General features: G+C 38.2%; 1 protein-coding gene across 9 annotated transcripts in view; it reads left to right on the top strand.

Moving 5' to 3' along the window:
• CDON (cell adhesion associated, oncogene regulated) overlaps positions 1-21,074 on the top strand; it is a 97,410-nt gene that overhangs the window by 70,640 nt on the left and 5,696 nt on the right. For 7 of the 9 annotated variants that reach the window (XR_008551066.1, XM_037505572.2, XM_037505570.2 and 4 more), the window contains exons 16-19: positions 1,093-1,314; positions 3,362-3,642; positions 6,088-6,167; positions 20,458-20,732. Coding sequence is in view for 8 of the 9 variants with exons in the window: in XM_037505572.2 (XP_037361469.1) it covers positions 1,093-1,314; positions 3,362-3,642; positions 6,088-6,167; positions 20,458-20,732 (858 nt within the window). In the remaining variant the exon portion in view is untranslated. Of the gene's footprint in view, positions 1-1,092; positions 1,315-3,361; positions 3,643-6,087; positions 6,168-14,116; positions 14,177-14,269; positions 15,355-20,457; positions 20,733-21,074 lie in introns of those variants that run through there. The other 2 variants (XM_054693190.1, XM_054693189.1) reach the window with 2 other exon arrangements.

Genomic DNA, 21,074 nt, shown 5'->3' with positions numbered 1-21,074 from the left:
GTATAAGCCAACATACCTCCTGAAGTAGAAATTTCCTTTCGAGTCTCTGCCAAATATTCATACAGCTTTCAGTGATGGAGAGCTCCTTCCTTTGAAAGGCAGCCTCCTCTTTCCTAATTCCCTGCTTTGTTCTGTGTAATTCAAGTTAGAAAGTTAAACTATAGAATAATGTTTGTTGAAGTAGATTTTTTAAAAACACAACTCTGTTCTTGTGGGGTGTTAGGAGCCATAACAGGAAAGGTAGTATAATAGCCAATAACCATAACTACATTGTGCAATGTGCCAGCTTCTATTAAGTGTTCTCCGTAGCTTAACTCCTCTCCCCTTCACTGCAACCTTCGATGGGGCTGCTGGCATTATATCCATTTCCCACATGCAGAAGCTGGTCCATGGAGGTGAAAGCCACACAGCTAAGTATAGGTGGTTGAGCTGGTGATACACCCAGGCAGTCTGATTCCAGAAGCCAGGCTGTCATCCACTGTGTTCTACTGCTCTTCTCCGACACGGAGAGATTATGAGCGTTTTATTTGGATACAGACAAAATAGGCTATTAGCTTTTTTTATGGTTGTAATCAGAATACTACTGAATTCAGTAAAAATACAGCATTTAGGAGAATTCTAAAAGCTTTGGCTTTAGGTTAATATTATGTATGAGATTTTTGGCGTATATAATTGTCTAATAATCTGTCTAATAATCTATCTTCTAATACTAGTCAGCTGTAGAGGCATAACATAGGAATTCCTTGTCTAAGCTCAAAATATGTTAGATAAAAAGGAGTTCTTGTACCAGCCATATGCCAAAGTACTTTTATTTTAAGTCTGTGGGCGTCTTCTACCCTTGAGCAGATAATCACATAGCAGTTTAGGTTAAGACCAAGTGCATATGTTTCTCCAGGATTTGTGAACGAAAACCTTGGCACTTGAGATCTGTAAGCTTTTGAGCCCCTTTGTGACTCGTTGGTGGTCACCTCATCTCAGTAACAAGCATAAACAGACTGGCTTGCTTTCCAACCAGACCTCCTTCAGAGAGTAAACCATCTCCTAGAGTCTGTATTCGGTCTGACATCATGTTTTCCTTTTTATTTCAACTAGTGAAACGTGTCCCTGGAGCTTCTGAGTATCCCGTCAAAGACTTGAGCACGCCTCCGAGTTCCTCCGGGAGTGGAGGAAATGCTGGGCCTGCGACCAGCCCTGCCAGGAGCAGTGACATGCTGTATCTGATCGTTGGCTGTGTGCTCGGCGTCATGGTCCTCATTCTTATGGTTTTCATTGCCATGTGCCTGTGGAAGAATCGCCAGCAGAGTACCATTCAGAGTGAGTCATCCATCAGTATTTCCTGCTTTTTTTCTGAAGATGGGTAGAAAAATATTGTCAGAATAAATATTGATTTCTAACACTTTCATGATTAATGTCAAGGTATAAAAAACATGAGATACTTACTCTTCACTCAAAGGAGATGACTTTAAAGCTGTTCTAGCTGTCAGCCAAAGTACGTGGCGCATCCAATTAAATTGCCCAGTGGAAATAAACAACAAAGCTCAAACTAAGCAGGTCTCTAAGTACAGAGCTGACATAGTGCTGGGAAACTCTGGCTTTGTCAGACCACCAAAAGCGGAGGCGTACTTGAAGTAGGAGCTTTGGAATTTGCTATGGGAACACCTACAGACTGGTACAGATCTTGTCAACAGGGATAGTCAACAGGGATAGAAAGGAAGCTGGTGAAGACCCTTCTGAGTTACTTTCACTGAATGGCACAACCCAGACAACCATATGGTCTGCTCCTGTCCCTGATGTCCCCGTTGTGCTCCAGGGTCGTATCTGCTGTGGGTGCATCTCGCAGGCCCATGAGGGTGCTGGCTTGAGGCAAATAACCCAGAACTTCTTTTTTAGTGTCTAGAGATACTTGTCTGTTCCCTCAGTTCTCTTCCCCCGAGCTTCCTATCTTTCCTATTCTCCCAATTATTGTAAACTAGGATAATCTGATCAGAGCAGGGACTTCCCTCACTGGTAAGAAGTTTTTTGGCTTCCTCTTTGGCCCCAGAATAAGGGATGAAAAGCAAAGGAAGATAACGGTAGTCACAGGCCTCCCATATGTGACATTCCCACAGGTGCCTTTTTAAGTAATTTGGGGAGGGGAGGGGTAGAGGGAGTGGCAGGGAGGAGTTTTGGTCTGAGGAGGGTAGGGGAAGTGCCTGGGGGGAAGTTTCTTAAATTTCCTACCTTCCTGAAGATAGGCTGGGCAGAGGTGGTGGTGCTACTGGTACCACAGTGAAGGAGTTGGGGATCATTTGATTGGGTCTTTTTTCCCTAAATGGTTTTTTTTTTAGATTTATTTAATTATACATACAAGAACTGGGGTACAGGCCAGAGGTGTTGGGGGTGAGAGGATGCACCAGAGACAGAGTGGGGAACAGAACAGGCAGATTGACCAAAGTACACTGCTGAGGGGAGCAGCGGGCAAGTCAGGAGAGGTCTGCTGCACCGTGTGGGTTGCTCCCTGGCCGGCCATGGATAGAGTACTGTAGAAGCTGCAGATTGCTTCATAGAGCGGTGCTTCACACTTTGCGCCACCAGGGAGGCCCTCCCTAAATGGTTTTAATGTCATTGACTTCAACTATGTGAGTATGTGGTGAATGGTTAAAAGTGTTACTCTGGTTGTCTGAGCAAGGTTAATTAGGCAGAATTTATTTCCTTTGTGAACTGATAATATGTTTAAAAATGGAAACTTGTAAGAATAGTGTTCATTCAGTCATTCATTCAAAAGATACTCATCTTTATCTTGTGTGCCAGGCATACAGGCAGACAGTGGAAATGTAATGTAAACAAAGATGACCTCTAGTGTCTTAAAGTGTATAGTTTAGTGGAGAAAATATGTAGGTCTACTGACATTAATTCACCTGTGTAAGAAGTTCAGTAACAGGAGGCTCACCTAATTCAGTCTTGACATACACACACTTGAATACCTTTGAAGAATTTACTAAAGCCCTGACAAATCCTGTGCAGTTTAGATACTGTTCTTTCTAAGGGATATTTTACTTTTATAAGTATATTTGGGAGATGTACCTCTGGAAATCAGAAATTTTTTAAAGATTTATTTTTATTTATGCATAGAAGAACCGCTCATTTATTTTTCCATTAACAGAATCATAATTAACTCAAGATTCCTAGCTACCAGCGACCATAAAGGAAACAGCAGCGATCACTTTATTAACACATACCTCACAAGCAAGTTTTCAATGTAGTGTTTTAGTGTATTTGAAGTTTCATAGTGATTTCATTAACAAAACTTGCTCAGCAAGAAGGTTGTCCTTTTAAGAATCTCACTTGTTTCTTATTTTCCTTTTATGTTCTCTCTTGACAGAATATGACCCACCAGGATATCTCTACCAAGGGTCAGATATTAATGGGCATATGGTGGAATACACCACCCTGCCCGGTACAAACCGGATAAACGGAAATGTCCACGGACACTTCATCAGCAAGGGGGGACTCAGCAATGGCTGCTCCCACCCCCACCACAAAGTCCCCAATGGAGTGAGTGGGATCATGAATGGGAGCATAAATGGAGGGCTCTACTCTGGGCGCACAAACTCTCTGACCAGGACCCATGTGGATTTTGAACATCCTCATCATCTAGTGAATGTAAGACACCTAACTCTAAATAACATCTTTCTGATGCCCCACAGTGCCAGCGTGGAAGATCAGGCTTGGCGGACCTGACCATTTTCAGTACAGAATCCTCGCAGGTGCACTGGAATGCAGAGTAATCTTTGAGATGAAATGGAAATACCACTGGGAATGGACACTCATATGCTTTGAGGAGTCAGGCAGATCGTAAAATTGAGTGAAGCTGGTTGGGGCTGGGACAGATGTGGTAGAGCTGATAGCAAGCCGGACAGCTTAAAAAGGAAGCATAATTCAGTTCCTTTTGTGGGCATGCAGAAAAGGGGGCCCAATATTGCCAGGTTTTATGATTTTTCAAAACATGTAAATCCAACAAAAATTGCCAAATGGTGGCAACTAGTTCCAATTTTTGAAAGCATTTGAAGGCCAAGCATGTCTGTAGGCCACCAGTGTGACTTCTGACCTCTTGGGAATTTCTTTTGCCCATTGAGTTTTGTTGTTGCCTGTAAGATTTTTGCATTTTAAAAAATTGGTTTTCTTTAGCCACAGGAGTAATAAGTTTATTACTAAAATAGTATTTAAACAGTAGTATTAATACCTACAGTATTTCAGGGATAACTAGCTGATATAGTTTACTGTTTGAAATGAGAATAAACTGACTAGCATATTTAAGATTTATGCTGGTTGAGGAGATTCTTTGCACTAGGAAGGTTGATATATTACATTGCATACGCATCCACATCATTTTTCAAACAAAGAGGTCATTTGTTTCATTGATCAAATTAAGCGTTCATTTAGTTTTTGTCCTGCTTCTGATTATAGATAAATTTGCCCTGATGCACAATATACTAAAATTTGAATTCTTTCGATCTTCAATTTTAATAAAGATGTGTATTAGACTATTATGTTTGGAGAACAAAATTTTAAATATGGGTATCTTAAAGCAGGAATCTAATGGCTTCCGTGTGACCTGGCTTTAGTTTATTGTTTAAAAAATATTTAATTTGCTTTCGTGCATATCATTACCAAAACAGAATAATGATTTCATTATTTTGTATGGAAAACATGGATTCTATTCAGACTTTCTAAACTTTTTGTCACTGTTCCGAGTCTGAACTACTAATGTTGTCCAAGAAACTGAAGGAGGGAGCATTCAAGTTTGAATAGTACATGCTGTTTCCATAAGAAGAAAAAACGAGTCTGATGTTTGTTTTAGCATTTTAACACAGTTTTTTGAATAATGAATTGCTATTTATATATAGTTGCCCCATTAGGTATACTGTTTCAGAGCTTATCATCTGTAATTTTTCTTATTCTTCCTTTCCAGGTGGGAAGAAATAGGGAAATTTTTTTAATTGTGATAATCATAAAAATCATTGAGTTAACCTTAATTTGTTTAGTGATTCAAGTAAATATATTACCCTGTAGGTGACAATTTCATTTTCTGAACTTTTGGAGTTTATTCTTATGGACTAGTTATAAAGTATAGGAATTTTCTTTCTTTTAAGATGTTTTCTAAAATATTCCAGTTACTCCTTGGATCAGGAATGCTCAGAAATTTTCAGTACTTTTGGTTTGCTTAGATTTTGGCTGTTGTTATGAGATGAATGGAAAGTATTCTGGGAAAAACAATTGCCTGAACTTTTCCTAACCCTGAAGGCCTGTCTGGGTTTGGTGCAGTGTGACAGCCTTCCCAACCTTATCAAATTCAGTTCTGCCGTTTTCCATCTGAAAGCATGAAAGCAGAATTCTGACTCTGATCAGGAGGCTAGTTCAATTCTTACTTCAGTTATGAGGTTTGCTTGCCATTGTATATGTCAAGTGAACATTTTACAATGAGGTATGTGTTAATTTGGGCATTTTTCTTAATTGCTAGGTAGTTGCCGCCAAAAGCAACATCAAAATATGAATACTCCCTTCCAAGTCATTGCTGGCTGAGAATCTACTCCATCTGGAAAAATATAGCATGTTTAAAAACTTAGGGTAGTCAAGTGAACAGACCTCATCAAAATAATTACAGGAAAATGAAGATGGGTATATCTTGTGACATCACTCAAACATTTCCACCCTGCTTCTCCAATTGGCATCACAAAAAATTCTTCCATGATGGCTAGAAAAGTCAAAATCAGGAGGAGGGAATAATGTATAGTGTATTGGGGCCCGATTAGATTTGAAACACTGGAGGGAAGTAACTAAACTTCTCCTCTTACTTGTTTGCCTCTTTCCAAAACAAAAATAGTTGAAAAAAACATGGCAGTTGCGGTTTGAGAACACAGTTTTAATGCTGTGCAGAGCTCATCTGTGAATATAAGGAGATGACTAAGCATAACATTGCTTAGGGAGTTAAAATATACCATATGTCCATCTATTATTGGCACGACTTTTATATTTGACATAATTGGGTGACTGGTGTGTGGCACCTTCAAGCTCTCTTTCTTCTCTCCCCTGCTCCTTCCTGACAAGGGCGGTGGAGTGTACACAGCAATCCCCCAGACGGACCCGCTGGAGTGTGTGAACTGTCGAAATTGCTGCAACAACAACAGGTATGTTGATAGGTATTCACGTGGTTGTGCTGTAAAGTAGATAATTGTGGTTTTTCATTCAGCAAAAGAAGTTCTTGAAATTTTACCTAAGATATAAATGAGAATATGGAGTCTTAAATTCCAGGTTGTTTGCCCCTGCTTCACAATTTTTGTCTTTCTGTGCCTCTGTTTCCTTAGCTATTTCAGCATATTAAACATTTGACTTCCAGCTGAAGATTTTTTGAGTTTTTAGCTGCTCTCTTGGTGATATTTGCAAGGAAACATTTGCCTCATTTCCCCAGTAAATATATTCCCAGTAGTCAACTGTTTCTCTCCTGGAATCACTATAAAAGGCCTAATACTGTTTCATGTTTCTCTCTTCTACCATTATGAAAGATGGTGATGATGACAAATAATAACCACTGCGGTTAGTAATAAAAGATCATTTTTGTAAAAACATTTGCTGAGTGGTAACATTTAACTATACGTTCCCAGTGACTCTATATTATTTAACTTACTAATAAATTAATAAATTAAGTAGAATATTTATGGTGTTCTTTTATAATTCATAGATTATTGTTTTGGGGTTCATAAATTAAATGCATCTGTTTCTCTTATAAAGTAAATTAAGTGTTTCAAAAAAAAGACTCAGTTGTCACAAATTTAATAATAACAGATTATTATTGAAAGGTTTGATGTTTTGAAAACTTGAGAGTCATTCTCTGAAATACAGACTTTATCTTTCCTCCCCTGTTATTTTCTATGTTGTGAATGAGAGCCATGTTTGAATGTTAGGGGAAAGAAAATCCCATGTCTTTAACAACGCCTTTTTCATAGTATTAGCTGAAAATTTTCTTACCAGATTTTCAATTGTTGTTTTTTTTTTAATTCTTAAAACTTTAAGATAAGTAGCAAAATCTTGCTTTAATTTTCTGGGCATTTTTACATTTTGAAAGTATAGCTATACACATTTTAAGTAAGAAATATGTAGAGTAGCACATTTAAATTTGGACAGAATATTTAGAAAGCTGTCATCCTACCTCCATATATGCTAATTCCACAGGGTTATCAGTTTTCATGTCTGTCAGAAATCTTAGTTTTTTCTTTCACATAATGATAATATTCTAATATTTGGTCTCAAAAGTCCTTCCCAGCTCTAAAACATCATAATTGTATCATATTATGACACAGTAACTCAATATTATAGTTAAAACATAAAATAACTGAAGTCTAGATATTTCTTTATTGAAATGAGATTTGACTTATATTTTTAAAATTGTAATTACAAGGTGAAGAGTTGTGTCTAGGAGTTACCAAAACCAGAATGAAGAAGGATCTGATCAACCATAGAATTATAAAAAGTACAGTTGATCCTTGAACAGAATGGGTTTGTACTGCACTTTTTTACTCAAGGATTCAGCCAGCCACAGGTGTCTGCTGGTTAAATGTGCAGATGGGGAGTCCACAGATATGGAAGCACAATTTTTCTGCAAATTTTCTGCAAGTGGGTGCCCCTGACTCCCATGTTGTTTCAGGATTGACTATTTCAGCCTATGTTTTAAGAGTTTCAGAACACAAGTCGTAAAGCTTACTGGAGGTATTCGGTTCTCATTAACCCATGGGAACTGTAACTTTAAGTAAGGTGATGCATAACAAAACCAAGTCTGGCAAGGAATCTTTATTTTTTTCTTATCAACATTTTAGCAAAATGATGTTGGATGAAATGATGTTATTTGAGAACCTGCTATACCAGACATTTGCTTGTTACATTTTTAAATTCTGTATGATCCTAAACAGATTTTCAGATGTTTATAAGATGAGGCTATATTTTTGTCCTGAGTTTATCATGGCAGGAACATGTTAAAGAACAGATTGAAATAGTTTCTACATCTAATTAAGTCAAATGGATTTAATTAGAAAAATGGTATTGCTAAATACATGTGTTTTCCTCTGGTCTAAGAGTAAGTATACATACACTTTGCCACTGCTTAAATTTGTGGTCCTAGGAAAAATTAAATAGTCTTTCTGAGTCTATTTCCTTATCTGAAAAATGGAAAATTGTCACAGATCACATCCAACATACTCTGATTATAGATTTTGGTAATTTGCTGTTAATTATGTCTTTATGATGGGATGTCTTCTTAGTATCCAAAATACTTCCCAGTTCCTTAAAGGAATTTGAATAAACTCTACCATCTTGCATTCATGGTCATTTGTGCCTGTGTGTGTGTGTGTAGTAGTAGTAGTTGTGGATTTTATTATACATATTTTTTCCTTGAGGAAAATGGACAGTTGTATTTCTGTTCAAGTTAATAAATTCTTGCATTTCATGTTTGGGGACTTTACCTTACCTGGAACATAGGTGAATTCTCTTCAGTCTGAGAAAACCGGTTTCTGTTTTTCCTTGGTTTAAGTATTCTTCCAGCCTGAGAGTCTACCTGTTTAAAACACAGCAAGTCTTTTGCTTGCCTGCGTTTCCTTTAGTCTCACCTGGCTCCTAGGAGCCATTATATGTTTTTGACTGGACCCCTAGTATTTCTGCTTTAGTCAGGCTGGGGTGGAACTTGAGAATTTGCATTTCTAATGAGTTCTCAGTGATGCTAATGCTGCTGGTCCTGCAACTTTGGTTTCAGAACCACTGAAATAACCTGCAAGAAGAGAGTAGTAGGATATAAAACTGGAAAACCAGACTGAGTTTATATCATGAATGATTCTGAATAACAGTGTTTGAGTTTTGTAGTTTAAACATTTATTGAGTGCCTACCATGTCACTAGAGCCCTACCTCCAGAGAGCTCATAATCTAATAATAGTGATTCATAGACCGAGCTCTGACTATAATGAGCAGAATTTGAAGAAACACATTGAACCTTATACTTTTATATTAAGGAATGGGGAAAAAATTCCCATTTTTGTAAAACAGAGTGCAAAAAGGATATGAGATTTTTACATTAAGTGGGGGTAGGGGTGCATATTAAATATTGAGAAGCAATGGGAATGGGGTTAAGCAGCCAGGTTTGGTATAAAGCCAGACACGTGGGCTTTGGAGTTACCAGTGTCTTTTGGCTTTGGTCTGGAGTGGGGGGTGGAGTCTACAAAGCCTGTAGGGAATTAGGTTTAGGACATCCTTTTTCCCCTAACAGTAGCATAATTCTTTTGCAGGTTTTTGAGAATAAAGTAATCTACTTAGAGATGTGTTTATAGCAGTATAGAGGTGGGATTGGAAGGAAGAGATCAATTAGACTGTTGTTGTAATGAAGACCTTAGTCTTCATGCAAAGAATGGGCATAGAAAGGAAGAGATGATTCTACAGTTAAAATCTTTAAAATCTGACCATTGTAGAGATCTGGAAAAAAGACAAGGTTGAAAAAAATAGAAAGTTTCAAACATGGATGATGTGGTAATTGCCATGGTAGTCATATAAATAATAAAATTAATAAAATGATATATTGAGAAAGGTGATGGATTTGATTCTAGGCATGTAGAGTTTCAAGTGCCAGTTAGATAGCTAAGTCAAGAGGACTAATGAAAATGCTGGTCTTGGGTTCAGGGGTTGATTGATATCATGAGATCTAGATTTAGTAGTCATTTGTGTCAAAGTCATAGATGGTTGAGATCACCAATGGAAACAATAGCCTTGACTCATTGATTTTCTTTATATATTTAATTAACACGTTTACTTGCCTTATTCTTAATTATTTAAAGTGACTAGGCACATACTATTTTTTGCATTCATGTATCTTCAAGGAGGTGAGGTAAGGGGAATGATAAAATAAAAAGAGTGAGAAGGATAAAGAGAATACATTCATTTATTCAAAACAAACATTTGTTAAAGGTATGGTGTGGGCCAAGCAGTCATAGAGCAGTGATTAAAACAGATGTCGTTTCTGCCTTTTCTGAGCTGTTAGTTTGATGAGGAGGCATATCTTTTTCTAAATTGACATAAAGGAAAAATAATGAATTTATTAGAGAAAAGACTTCTGTAGGCAAAAGCTTTTGTTCTGTAACACTGAAGAATTTATAAAATTAGGTAAAAGAGAGGGAATCAGATTAAAGCTTTCCAGATTTTTATGCAAAATCTCTAAAGCAGACTGCCAGAATCCTCATGGGATGCAAAGAAGGCTAATGCGGCAGGGCTCAGAGGTAAAGGTGAGGGAAATCAGATCGTCTAGAGCTACGGTGAGTCAGTGAAAGAACTGAAGTGGGCTAGAACACTCTGCAAAGAGTTTGGAGAATAAATTTGCATAAGAGAGGGGCCAGGACCGGGTCAGTGACTGTTGCAGTCGTCCATGTGCCATGTAAGAAATGGTGCAGTAGGGGTGGAGAGAAGTGGATATCCAGTAGCTCTCCTGTCCCTTGGCTGCCTCAAAGCTGCAAAAATTGTGCTCCCTGCCTTTCCTATGTGGGTTCTTACCTGCCCTTCACCCTTAGCTATAGATTCTCTCTTCTCTGTCACCTAAGGTTTAAACATAAATGTTTTCTTGGAGTGGGCTTTAAGAAGCCAGTCTTTGCCCACCTTAGACCCTTTCTATCATACCTAAATTTTAGTAATGACTACCTGGAGAAAAAAATTGCCTTTGCTGACTAAATTGGAGTAGTAATATAAAAGTTGAGACTAGGTCAGAGCGGAATGTGTCCTGTAGCAACCTGTGGAGTTTTATTAGATTGTAGGGCTTTTTTGGCACATTATAAACAACTGCCTTCTTGACTGTGTTCCTTAATTCGAACCTTTTTCAGGTTTTAAGTGTAATATGTAATAGCTCACTCTGAACAGTTCGGAAGAGGCATATTTCATGCAGCTTTGCAAGAAGCCAGTCCCTTACACTAAAGATTTCATTGAGAAGTTCTTGTGCAATTTGGCCATTCCAAGAGATAAACAGGTTTTAATCAAATAAATCCTATGCTTCTATCTTTCTCCTCTTCTCAGTTCAAAAGGCAGTAATGTAGTTCTGGATTTGTAATCACATGTGGTTTGTCAGTTGCTGGGCTAGTTTAATGGTAAGGGATTGACATTAAATCTTGTCTGTTTACCATCAGTCTCAGTAATTTGTAAAAGAGGAGAGAGGACACTGATGAACTTCACAGATGAATGACCAAGAGATCCCATCAGGAAGGAAAAAGAAATTAACTTTAAGAGTCCTAGAGATACTGGAACTAGGCAGGAAGCAGCTAAGTAAAAATCAGCTTGGAAAAATGTATATAATCCATCTGGGAGAAAAAGTACGAGCTATCCATGGCTGATAGACAGGAGGAGAATAAGACTGTTGGGAATAGTGTTTTGGAAAACACAGGTATGACAAATGATCTCCAAATGTTTTCATAATGATAGCCTTGAAAGTGTGTGTTGTTGGACTTGAAGATGCTTTTTCACCAACCTAAAACTTTTTACTGATGTCAAGTATATTAAGATTAAAAGTGTATAGAGATGAACCTGGAAACATTTCATTGTAGTAGCGATTCTTTCAGATGCAGGGTTTTATCTACCCACTTAGTTTAAGTGTAAAAACAACTGTTTATCTAGTACATCTGAACTCTTTCCTCCGGCAAGTCAATTTGCTGTGACTCAAGCCCCCTTTTTCCAGTCACTTAGCCACCTCAGAGTTAGCTGTAAAACCAAAAGAAGAAAACACCCAAAACCTAAGGCTCAGTTTCTCTTCCAACCTCTGGTGTTTTGCTTGATTCCCTAAAGGAAAAAGTTCTGAGCACTGATTTTCTAAATTGATCGGTATGTTTCTCTGAGAGAAGATATGTATCTCCTACTTCTCATGTGGAGACAAAAGGCCGATTGTCATAGCATAGCATAGTGCTTTTGGTCTTGTGTTCTTTGTTGTCAGCTGGCCACGTCAGTTATGTGCTCAGTCATGTATTGTCACACAGCGTACATTGTGGTGTATTATGTGACAACCACCAATTCATGAATTCCCAAGAACAAACTTGCACCCTAAGATTGGGTCACTGCAGCAGCCAACAGAGTGTACAATGAAAATGGAATGAATGGGCCTCCCCCGTGGCTCAGTGGGTTGAGCGCAGTGCTGTGAAGCTGTCTGCAGCCTCCGCAATGCAGGTTGATTCCTGGCCAGCCAGGGAGATTCCCACATGGCGCAGCAGACCTCTCCTGTTGCCCCCACTGCTCCTCTCAGCAGTGTATTTCAGTCAGTCTGCCTGTTCTTTTCCCCACTCTGTCTCTGGTGAGTCCTCTCACCCCCTGCATCTCTGGCCTGTACCCCAGCTCTTGTATAAAAATAAATAAATCTTTATAAAAAATAAAAAGTTTTTAAAAAAAGAAAATGGAATGGAATCCAGCCTCAGCCCTGGAGGAATGTCATCAGGGTCCCACTGCATGGTAACTGATGAGCTCTTCAGCATAAGGGCTGGGTCACCAAAATGACCCAGACACAGTGGCAAGAGGAAACAGCAGAGGTTGAGCTGAACAGTAAAGCAAACCACCTCCAAGATGTGACTGTCTCAGAAGTCTTGAGAACATACTCATAAAAATAAGTATCACAAAGCCAAGAGATTCATGGATGGTTAGTTCTTGCCCTTCAGGAATAATCAAAAGGGGAAACGTAATGCAAAATTTATATAATCATCTAATCAGAGTAATTCTGCACATAATCATGCTTCACAAATGTTCAGCTATGTAATTGGAAATGGAATCCTTCTCTCAAAAATACATTGAGACTATATACTCAGAAGTGGTGTATACTTTTATTGGAATATCTGATGTATGTTTAAGTCAAATACTGAAGTAGCTTGATCCTGTGCTACCTTTCTGTCTCTTTTTCCTAGTCTTTGTTTTCAAAGTTGTTAGGTGAATAATATATTAATTTTTATGATACCATAGTAGCATTTTCCTGTCATACATGTTGATCAAATAGGCTCTCCTGTTTGTTTACAAAAAGGTTACCTTAGTAAACTAACAGGTCCCAGACCACCTGTTTTTGCAAAACAGCACAGATTTTCTATGTGGCAAGATGCAGAGTTCCAGTTACTGAAAGTTTTTAACTTAAAGTTAAGAAAGGTAGTTTCATTGAGCCAGAGACAACAAAATTTTTGTTCCACCTTAACCAATAATAACTGCAAATGAAAGATTTAAGGAGCCTGAATAGTGAAATTGCAAATTCTTTGTATCGTATAAGCTATAAAAGCTATAAAAGGTATAAAAGGTATATTGTAAGAGCATCTTATTGAGTGTCATGTGTAAGCAGGCATGGACATTCATCCTAACCTGTCTTTCATTATCTGTAGATTTGGGTCTCTTAAAGTTACATATATCCACATATTTTTGTGTGATTATTTGATTGCTTTAGAAATTTTAATTAAAGCATTACCTATAAATGAATGGCTTTTGCATCCTATCTACCCAGGTATATTCAGAACAAACATTATATTCACTTTTCTATAAACTATGCCCTCTATGATTACATTAGCTTGTAACCTCCAAATTTAAAGCTATTTTTATGCTGACACATAGAGATATCTGAAATTGAACTAACAGCAACGTGACTGAATCTTTATATTTGATGATAGTAATTACTGCTCAATATAAGTTAGGATTCAATGTATTGGAAAATCTTAAATCAACTTGGTTTATCATGTTGAAATTGGGGTTATAATCACTTGAACAAGCTGTTCCCTGCTATTGAGAATCACAATTCAGAGTAAAAATCAACCTTGTGGTGATTTTTGATTTCCCTTATCTGGAAAACAGATTCTAAATAATAAAGAAATTGTACTTTTCTGTTGCTAAATAAATGTGATTTCCTTGAAAGCAGTTATGTATTTAACCTGCTTGTTTACTCCAGCATATAAGCCCCTGGCAGGATCGACCCACTAAGGGACTAGATAGCACCCTCGTGGGTCCTGCACCCTCCACTTCACCCACCTTTGCCATCATCCTCACAAAAATACTCTACACTCAAACAGTCGGCTGCCCTCATTTAAAAATCTCATCCTTTGCTTTAAATTAAAGAAATGAGCAGAAAAAAGAAATTGAAAGAAGAAAGGAGAATTTAAGGCATTTCATTATCTGGTAAGCATTCATTATTTTATGTCAACATTTTGAAATTTCATTTATGTTAGATTTCTAAACAAACTATTAATTTATAATATTTTGTTTCCTTAGGGAACTGCTCGTGTATTTCAAATTCTGGCAAGTATTTTCTTTTCTACAGCTTAACTTTATTTCTTTGAAATGAAGTCTTTTCTTTCTGACCTCATACTATTTTGTTTTCTGGTTTCTAGTGCCTTCATATTACTTAAGATTCTTGCTGGAAAATAGAGCATCAAGCCAGTCGCTCATTTATCCTGTCTTGCATCACCATTGGGGGTTTTAGTGAGTGTCTATGTGTACATCCCGCTGTTGGGAGAGCTTTTTCTGACGCTGAGGACAGTGTTGTCCTTTGGGAGACTAAGGTTCAAATCTGACAACTTTGAAGTCAACAGAGGTTAAGAAAAACCAGACACCAGAATCAGTATTGAGCAAGGACAGGGATAGCTACCATTGTGATACGAAATCTGAACGGGTAAGTGTACCAGGTTTCGTTAATTTTAACATCGTGTCTTCTCATAGTCCTACATGTGGTCTGTTTTGCCTAACTAGTTTAACTGTTGCTCCCTGCTAATATATTTTGTTGCTGAAAAAAAAATTTTTTTTTAAATCTGGCATTCTAATGTATATGTTATATTTATTTCATGTATTTGAGGGCCTACCACCTGCCATGTACTCTGCTATTGGTGCTGGGCATTATAATTTTAATTAGAGTCACATATACATGAGTTCTTTACTGCTTCCTACATAGTAAAACACATTAGGATGTTTTAGCTCCATTTCCTTTATAGTGTTAGATGTTGTTTTTGTGCTATATTTTAATTCTATAAATACTTAAACCCTCTGTGATTTTAAAATTACTAATTTATTCAGAATTCCCATTACTTTTTTTTTGTTACTTGTTGCTTCCTGTATTGCCTTTCTGTTGCTACTCATTTTTTTTTTTCCAACTTGAAAAATGACAATATTTCTTTGTTATTTGTTATTATAGTACAGGTCTAAGGGTGAGAAATTCTCCCAGGTTTTGGTTGGATAATGTCTTCAGTTCATCTTCTTTTCAAGAGTATATTTTACTGTTTATTGAATTCTTGGTTGGCAGTTTACTTTCTTTCTGTTAAAGAAAGAAACTTTAGGTCCTCCCCAGTGGTGCAGCGGTTGAGCGCTGGGTTGCGAAGCTGCCCGCAGCCTCTGCAGCGCTGGTTCGATCCCCGGCTGCTCCCCGGCCACTGGAGAAGGGTCCCACATGGCACGCAGACCCCTTCTGCTGCCTGCTGCTCCCCTCAGCAGTGTACTTCGGTCCTTCTGCCTGCTCTGCCTCCCGCTCTGGCTCTGGTGAATTCTCTCACCCTCCCGCGCTTCTGACTGTACCCAGTGCTTGTATAAATAAATAAATAAATCTTTAAAAAAAAAAAAGAAAGAAAGAAACTTTAATGGTCTTTAATGTTAAAGATATCATTCCTTTATTGCATTGCTTGTCATTTATGTTGAAAAATTATCTCTACATCTGTTATTCCCTTTCAAGGTAATAATGTCTTTTTTTTTTCCTGACTGCTTTTTATTGCTTTCATTTTGTGTTTTCCTTTCAGCAGTTTAATTATTCACATTTGAACAGGTGTTATTTTCTTCCTGTTTATTTCACTTGGGGTTCATAGACCTTCTTGAATCCATGGTCATGAGCTTTCATTGGTTTTAGGAAATTCTTAAAACCATGGCTTGTGCCCTATTCTCTTCCTCTGCTTCAGAGAGACTCCATCTATCCCCATTTTGAGCTTTCCACTGTGTCCCTTATGTCTCTAAAGTTTTTTCTATATTTCCATCCTTTTGTGTTTGTGCTTCAGTCTCAGTAGTGTGCCAGGACATGCTTCATGTTCAGTAAATCCTCTGTTCATGTGTGCCCCATTTGGCCCTAACACTTTGTAATATGTTCCTAATTTTAGTTATTCTATGTTTGGGCTTAGACATTTTAAGTTATTTTTTATTATTAGATTCTAGTTCCCTGTTAAAACCCTCCATCCTGTCATCAGTTTTCTTGAATGTATTCATCCATTTCTTTCAAAGTCTTTGCCTCCTAAGTCAGCATCTTTGTCACTTGTTTCTGTCTCCTCGTATGCCTGGGAGTTTTTTATTCAGTTCTGGACATTGTATCTAAAAAGTCATTGAGACTCTGGAAGATGTTTTTTCTCTCCAGAAAAGATTCACTTTTCTTCCTCCAGAAAGGATTTGGGCAGGCAACAAGGCAAGGGACAGATCCCTTTAACCCAAGTGGGGATTAAGCTGATTAAATGCTGAGTTTCAGTGTTTGTAAAATCCTCTTCTATTTCTGTTTCACCATTATTTTTACAATTTAGCAAGGGTCCCAGTCAAATGGCTGGGATGTTTATTGGACCTCTTCTCTTTGGCAGGCTCTGAAGTACAATTTCTGTCTTCCCAGCCCCATGAAACTGCCAAAAGTTTTGCTCAGCATCCTAGCTACCCACTTCCTGCTTGACTTCTTAGTGTTTCATCTTGCACTCAATCGGGCAAATGCCCCCAAAAGAAAAGTGCTAAAACTCTGCTTCACATTTACCTTCTTTCTGGAATCAGCCACTCAAATGCTGTGGTGGCTCACTGATGATTTCAACAGATTTAAATGAAGTTTCTCCATCCTGTGCAGTTGTTCTTGGCAGAGGAATTGTTCTGATACAGACTAATCAGTCATAGCCAGAAGCCAGATATCTCATTTTTAAGAATTATTTCCAAAAAATCATGGTAGGAATATCGATTTCCTTGGCCAGTGATAATGCTGGGCTTTTGAAATCAGAATCTTATTTTTAATTCTGTAATTGCTCCCTAATGAGACAATCTAAAATAGTACAGAAGAATATGCACACAGGTCTCTAGCTAGTAATGTGGGAAATGCCTATTTTCATCAGCCACACATCTGTAACCCATCTCAAAGTTAGTGCTCCAGTGTCTTTTACATCTTCTTGTGTAAACTTCTAGAACTCATTATATAAACTTATATTGTAACCATTTATTTACTTGTCCATCTCCTCCACTAAAGTGGTGGCTGGAACTCTGCTATATTTTACCTTTGTATTTTTAGTGTCTACGACAGCGTTCTGGCACTTTTAAAGTATTTAGCAAATACTTTTAGAATAAAAGATTCTTCTAGATAAGGTTACTTATGTAGATGGATAATGTCCACTAAATTCTCATCAGTAGTAGTTTGGTTCAGGAAATTTCCCCTCTCTCCTACTTTGCCCTACATTTTGGATGAGCAATGAAGCGAGTACCTTCAGGGAGATTCTTGGGTTTCCTGGGTACTGATAAGCATGGACATTTTCAGCATATAGAAAAAAATACAAAGTTCTGAGTCAAATAAAATGTACACCAGAACAAATGTGGAGTGCTCTACTTGTCTGAGATCACAATCATCTAGCCCAGTACTGATTCTGGCCCCAACAAACTTCCTTTTTACCACTACTTCCTTTACTTTTTATGGACTTAAGATATGCATGAGAACACTAAGGTTTTATTTGAATCATTCATACATACACACACATTATTAAAGTTAAAATTATAGTCATGCTTGGTAATATTTTGTAGAGATGAATACCAGAGATACTTTGCTTTCATTCCTAATGACTAGTGCTGAATACCACCAAGTGTATAGTGAGTAAATTTCTCTATTTGAAATTAAAATTTATTAATTTAAAATAAGGATTGGGTTTACTGACAAATATCTCATTCTCTTTCAGGTTCAGATCTACCTCACGCTTAACATTTGGTATTTCCAATAACTTGCACCATCAGAACCTCTAATAATGGTTACCTGAACTTCCTTTTGCTTATTACCATATGTCACAGAAACATACCACCCCATGCTTGCAGGATGGAAATCCAAATGATTTTTTTTTAAAGATTTATTTATTTATACAAGAACCGGGGTACAGGCCAGATACGCAGGAGGGTAAGACGATTCACCAGATACAAAACGGGGAAGAGAACAGACACAGCTGACGAAATACACTGCTGAGGGGAGCAGCGGATGACACAGGAGAGGTCTGCTGTGCCATGTGGGACCATCACTGGCCAGCTGGGATCAAACCGGTGCTGCAGAGGCTGCAGACAGCCTCACAGCGCAGCGCTCAACCACCTGTGCCACCACAGGAGGCCCCAAATGATTCTTTTCTGTATTCCCTAATGTTGACTAGCACCAGCATACTGCTGGTCAGTGCTGTAAGTTTCCTTCCTAACATGCCCAAATCAAAGCCAAATGAAATGTCTTCTCCATACTTTTCTTGCTCCCAATTTTGGAAATAAAAAATATTATTTCAGAGACTCCAGCTTTTGTTAATGTTGGCATAGCTTAATCATCCACAGGTAATGATGATGAAATGTGAACAATTTGAAAGTAACCAGAAGCAGACAGAAACTGAGTAAATCTTACCTTGAAAGACAATAGGTGACATTGGTTTATGGGCTTTTGCTTGAGGGAATTCTCCAGTCTTAAGACCAAAATAGAAGTGTCAGAGAATGGATGAAGTTTGAGACCTATGCTATAAACAGAAAATTAGAAGGAAAAACCCAGCAAAGCTATGACTATACATAGGAAGAATTAAGAAAATGTGATACTGAAGAAAAAAGATCGATAGAAACAGACCTTGCAATGACCCAGATGTCACAATTAGGAGGTGACTTTGAAGAAGCTGTTATGAACATATTCAAGGACTTGAAGAAAATACACACAATAATTTCATGTATGGGGAAATTCAATTGAGAATGGAAACTAAGATCAAATGGAATTCTAAAGTTATTATGAAGAGCACAATAAGTGGAAAACATATTTCATGGGCTAAAAAACAGACTGGAGACAACAGAAGAGTCAGTGATCTAGAAGATCAATATAACTGAAAGAAAACACTTAGGTGAAAGCAGGAAATAAAAGAACAAAATTGAAGTGAATGCTCAGTGCTAATAAATCCTAAAATTCTGCAAAAGAAAAAAATTTGAAAAATAATGGAAACCTGGATTCTGAATGTTTAAAATCCTTATAATGTTTCTCCCTAGGGTGAGAGGTAACATAATACCTGATTTCAAAGCTGTTTTGTTGGCTTCCATAAAGTCTCTCATGTGACGATAAGTCTTCTCTGTACTCTATCCTCTTTTTCTCCCTCATTTTTTCCATTGGCTGTGACATTTTCCTTCTGTGTGCTCTATTCAGGAGCCAGTTAATTATGAAATGGGAGACAACTCTGACAGGGAACTAAGGCAAAGGAAACATAAGGAATGGACTGTCATATGACATTTCATTCTTAAGTGGGTTGCCTTTTGATATATTCTCCTGTTGTATTCTACTTTAACGGTGTGATATTATGGTTTATAATGAGAATTGTATGTTTGGTTAGATCCACAATCCCTGGCTTACAGTTCCCCAGACTCTTGCAATTTCCTGTGATGAGAGCAATACAGATCTCTTTTGTTTGTGAATTGGGTGACTTTTGGAAAGTACCAAAGACTGAAAGCTTAGGTGCTTGAAGAGTTGGAACTTTTAGTCCCACTCCCTGACCTCCAGGGAGGGAAAAGAGACTGGAGATGAAGTTCAGTCACCAATGGTCCAAGACTTAATAATCATGCTTATGTCATGGAACCCCAAAAGGACTCCATGTGTGGCGAGCACGTGGAGATGCTAGGAGACCGGCATGTCTGAGAATGCATGGACACTCCATGTCCCTTCTCCATCCCTTGCCCTGTGCGCCTCTTCCATCTGACTGTTTCTGAGTTAGATCTACTTACAATAAACTGGTAATCTAGAAAGTAAAATATTTCTGAGTTCTGTGAGATGATCTAGCAGATTGAGTCCAAGGAGGGAAGAATTTGGGGGAACCTCTTATTTGTAGCCAGTTGGTCAAAAGTCCAGGTAACACCTGACTTGCAACTGGTATGTGAAGTGTGGGGGTGGCTAGGTCTGTTTTGTTGGACTGAACCTTTAGCCTGTGGGGTCTGGAACCTGTGAATGCTGTCTCCAGGTAGATAGTGTCAGAAAGGATACCAGCAGGGTGTCCAAAACTGCTTATCAGTGGTGTGGAAACCCCCCAATCCCATACACATACCTTACTAGATTCAGAAACCCAAGGAAACTAATTTTTGATATTTCAAGTCATTTTGAACTATTTAGCTATTTTTAAGCATTAATCTTCTCAAGAATCTGAAAACTAAATGCCCAATGATTACTAAGCCCTCTAGACACAATTCTGTTTCTTCTGGCTTACGCTTTCTAGGTGTTTCACCAAAACCAGCAGCACCTTCAGCAGCAGCCCACTGCCTGTAGTCCCCGTGGTAGCACCTTACGCTCAGGATGGTTTGGAAATGAAGCCCCTCAGTCACATGAAGATGTCTGTGTGTCTGGCATCCACAATCCCTGGCTGTGGCCAGTCCCCTGAGGAGAGCATCAAGGATGATGTGTCACCAAGACCTGCTCAGAATAGGTGCTGTCGGGACAACAGAAATGAGGTCAACTCTGATTGCACAGAAGATACAGCAGAGTTCAGCAGAGGTACAGGGAGACATTATAAATCTTTAAATGTTAAGTTTCTAGTTAACTGAGAACTCTATAAGGGAAGGTGATTTTTTTTTATTGTTCTCTGTGATCACCTCTCCTCTAAAGAGGCTGAGTGGAGGGTGTTAGATATCTACCTCCCAGAAAGTAGATTTTCTAATCACATCCTTCCTCGAGCTGTTTATCCCATTACCTTTTAGAAAATAAATCCAAATGGCGCTGATTCAGTTTGTACCTGGAAAGTAGACTTGCTGGAGGAGCGCATTGTGTGATCATGGGCCTCTTTGTCATGAAAGTGGGTTCTGGAGCTCCAGCCTTTCTTTTTAAGGAGGTTATTTG

The sequence above is a fragment of the Talpa occidentalis genome, unplaced genomic scaffold (genome assembly GCF_014898055.3).
Source record: "Talpa occidentalis isolate TD23 unplaced genomic scaffold, MPIMG_talOcc4v2.1 talOcc4.12, whole genome shotgun sequence".
Lineage (NCBI taxonomy): Eukaryota > Metazoa > Chordata > Mammalia > Eulipotyphla > Talpidae > Talpa > Talpa occidentalis.
The sequence above is the reverse complement of the archived record's forward strand: the minus strand, read 5'-3'. Positions and strand labels throughout refer to the sequence as shown.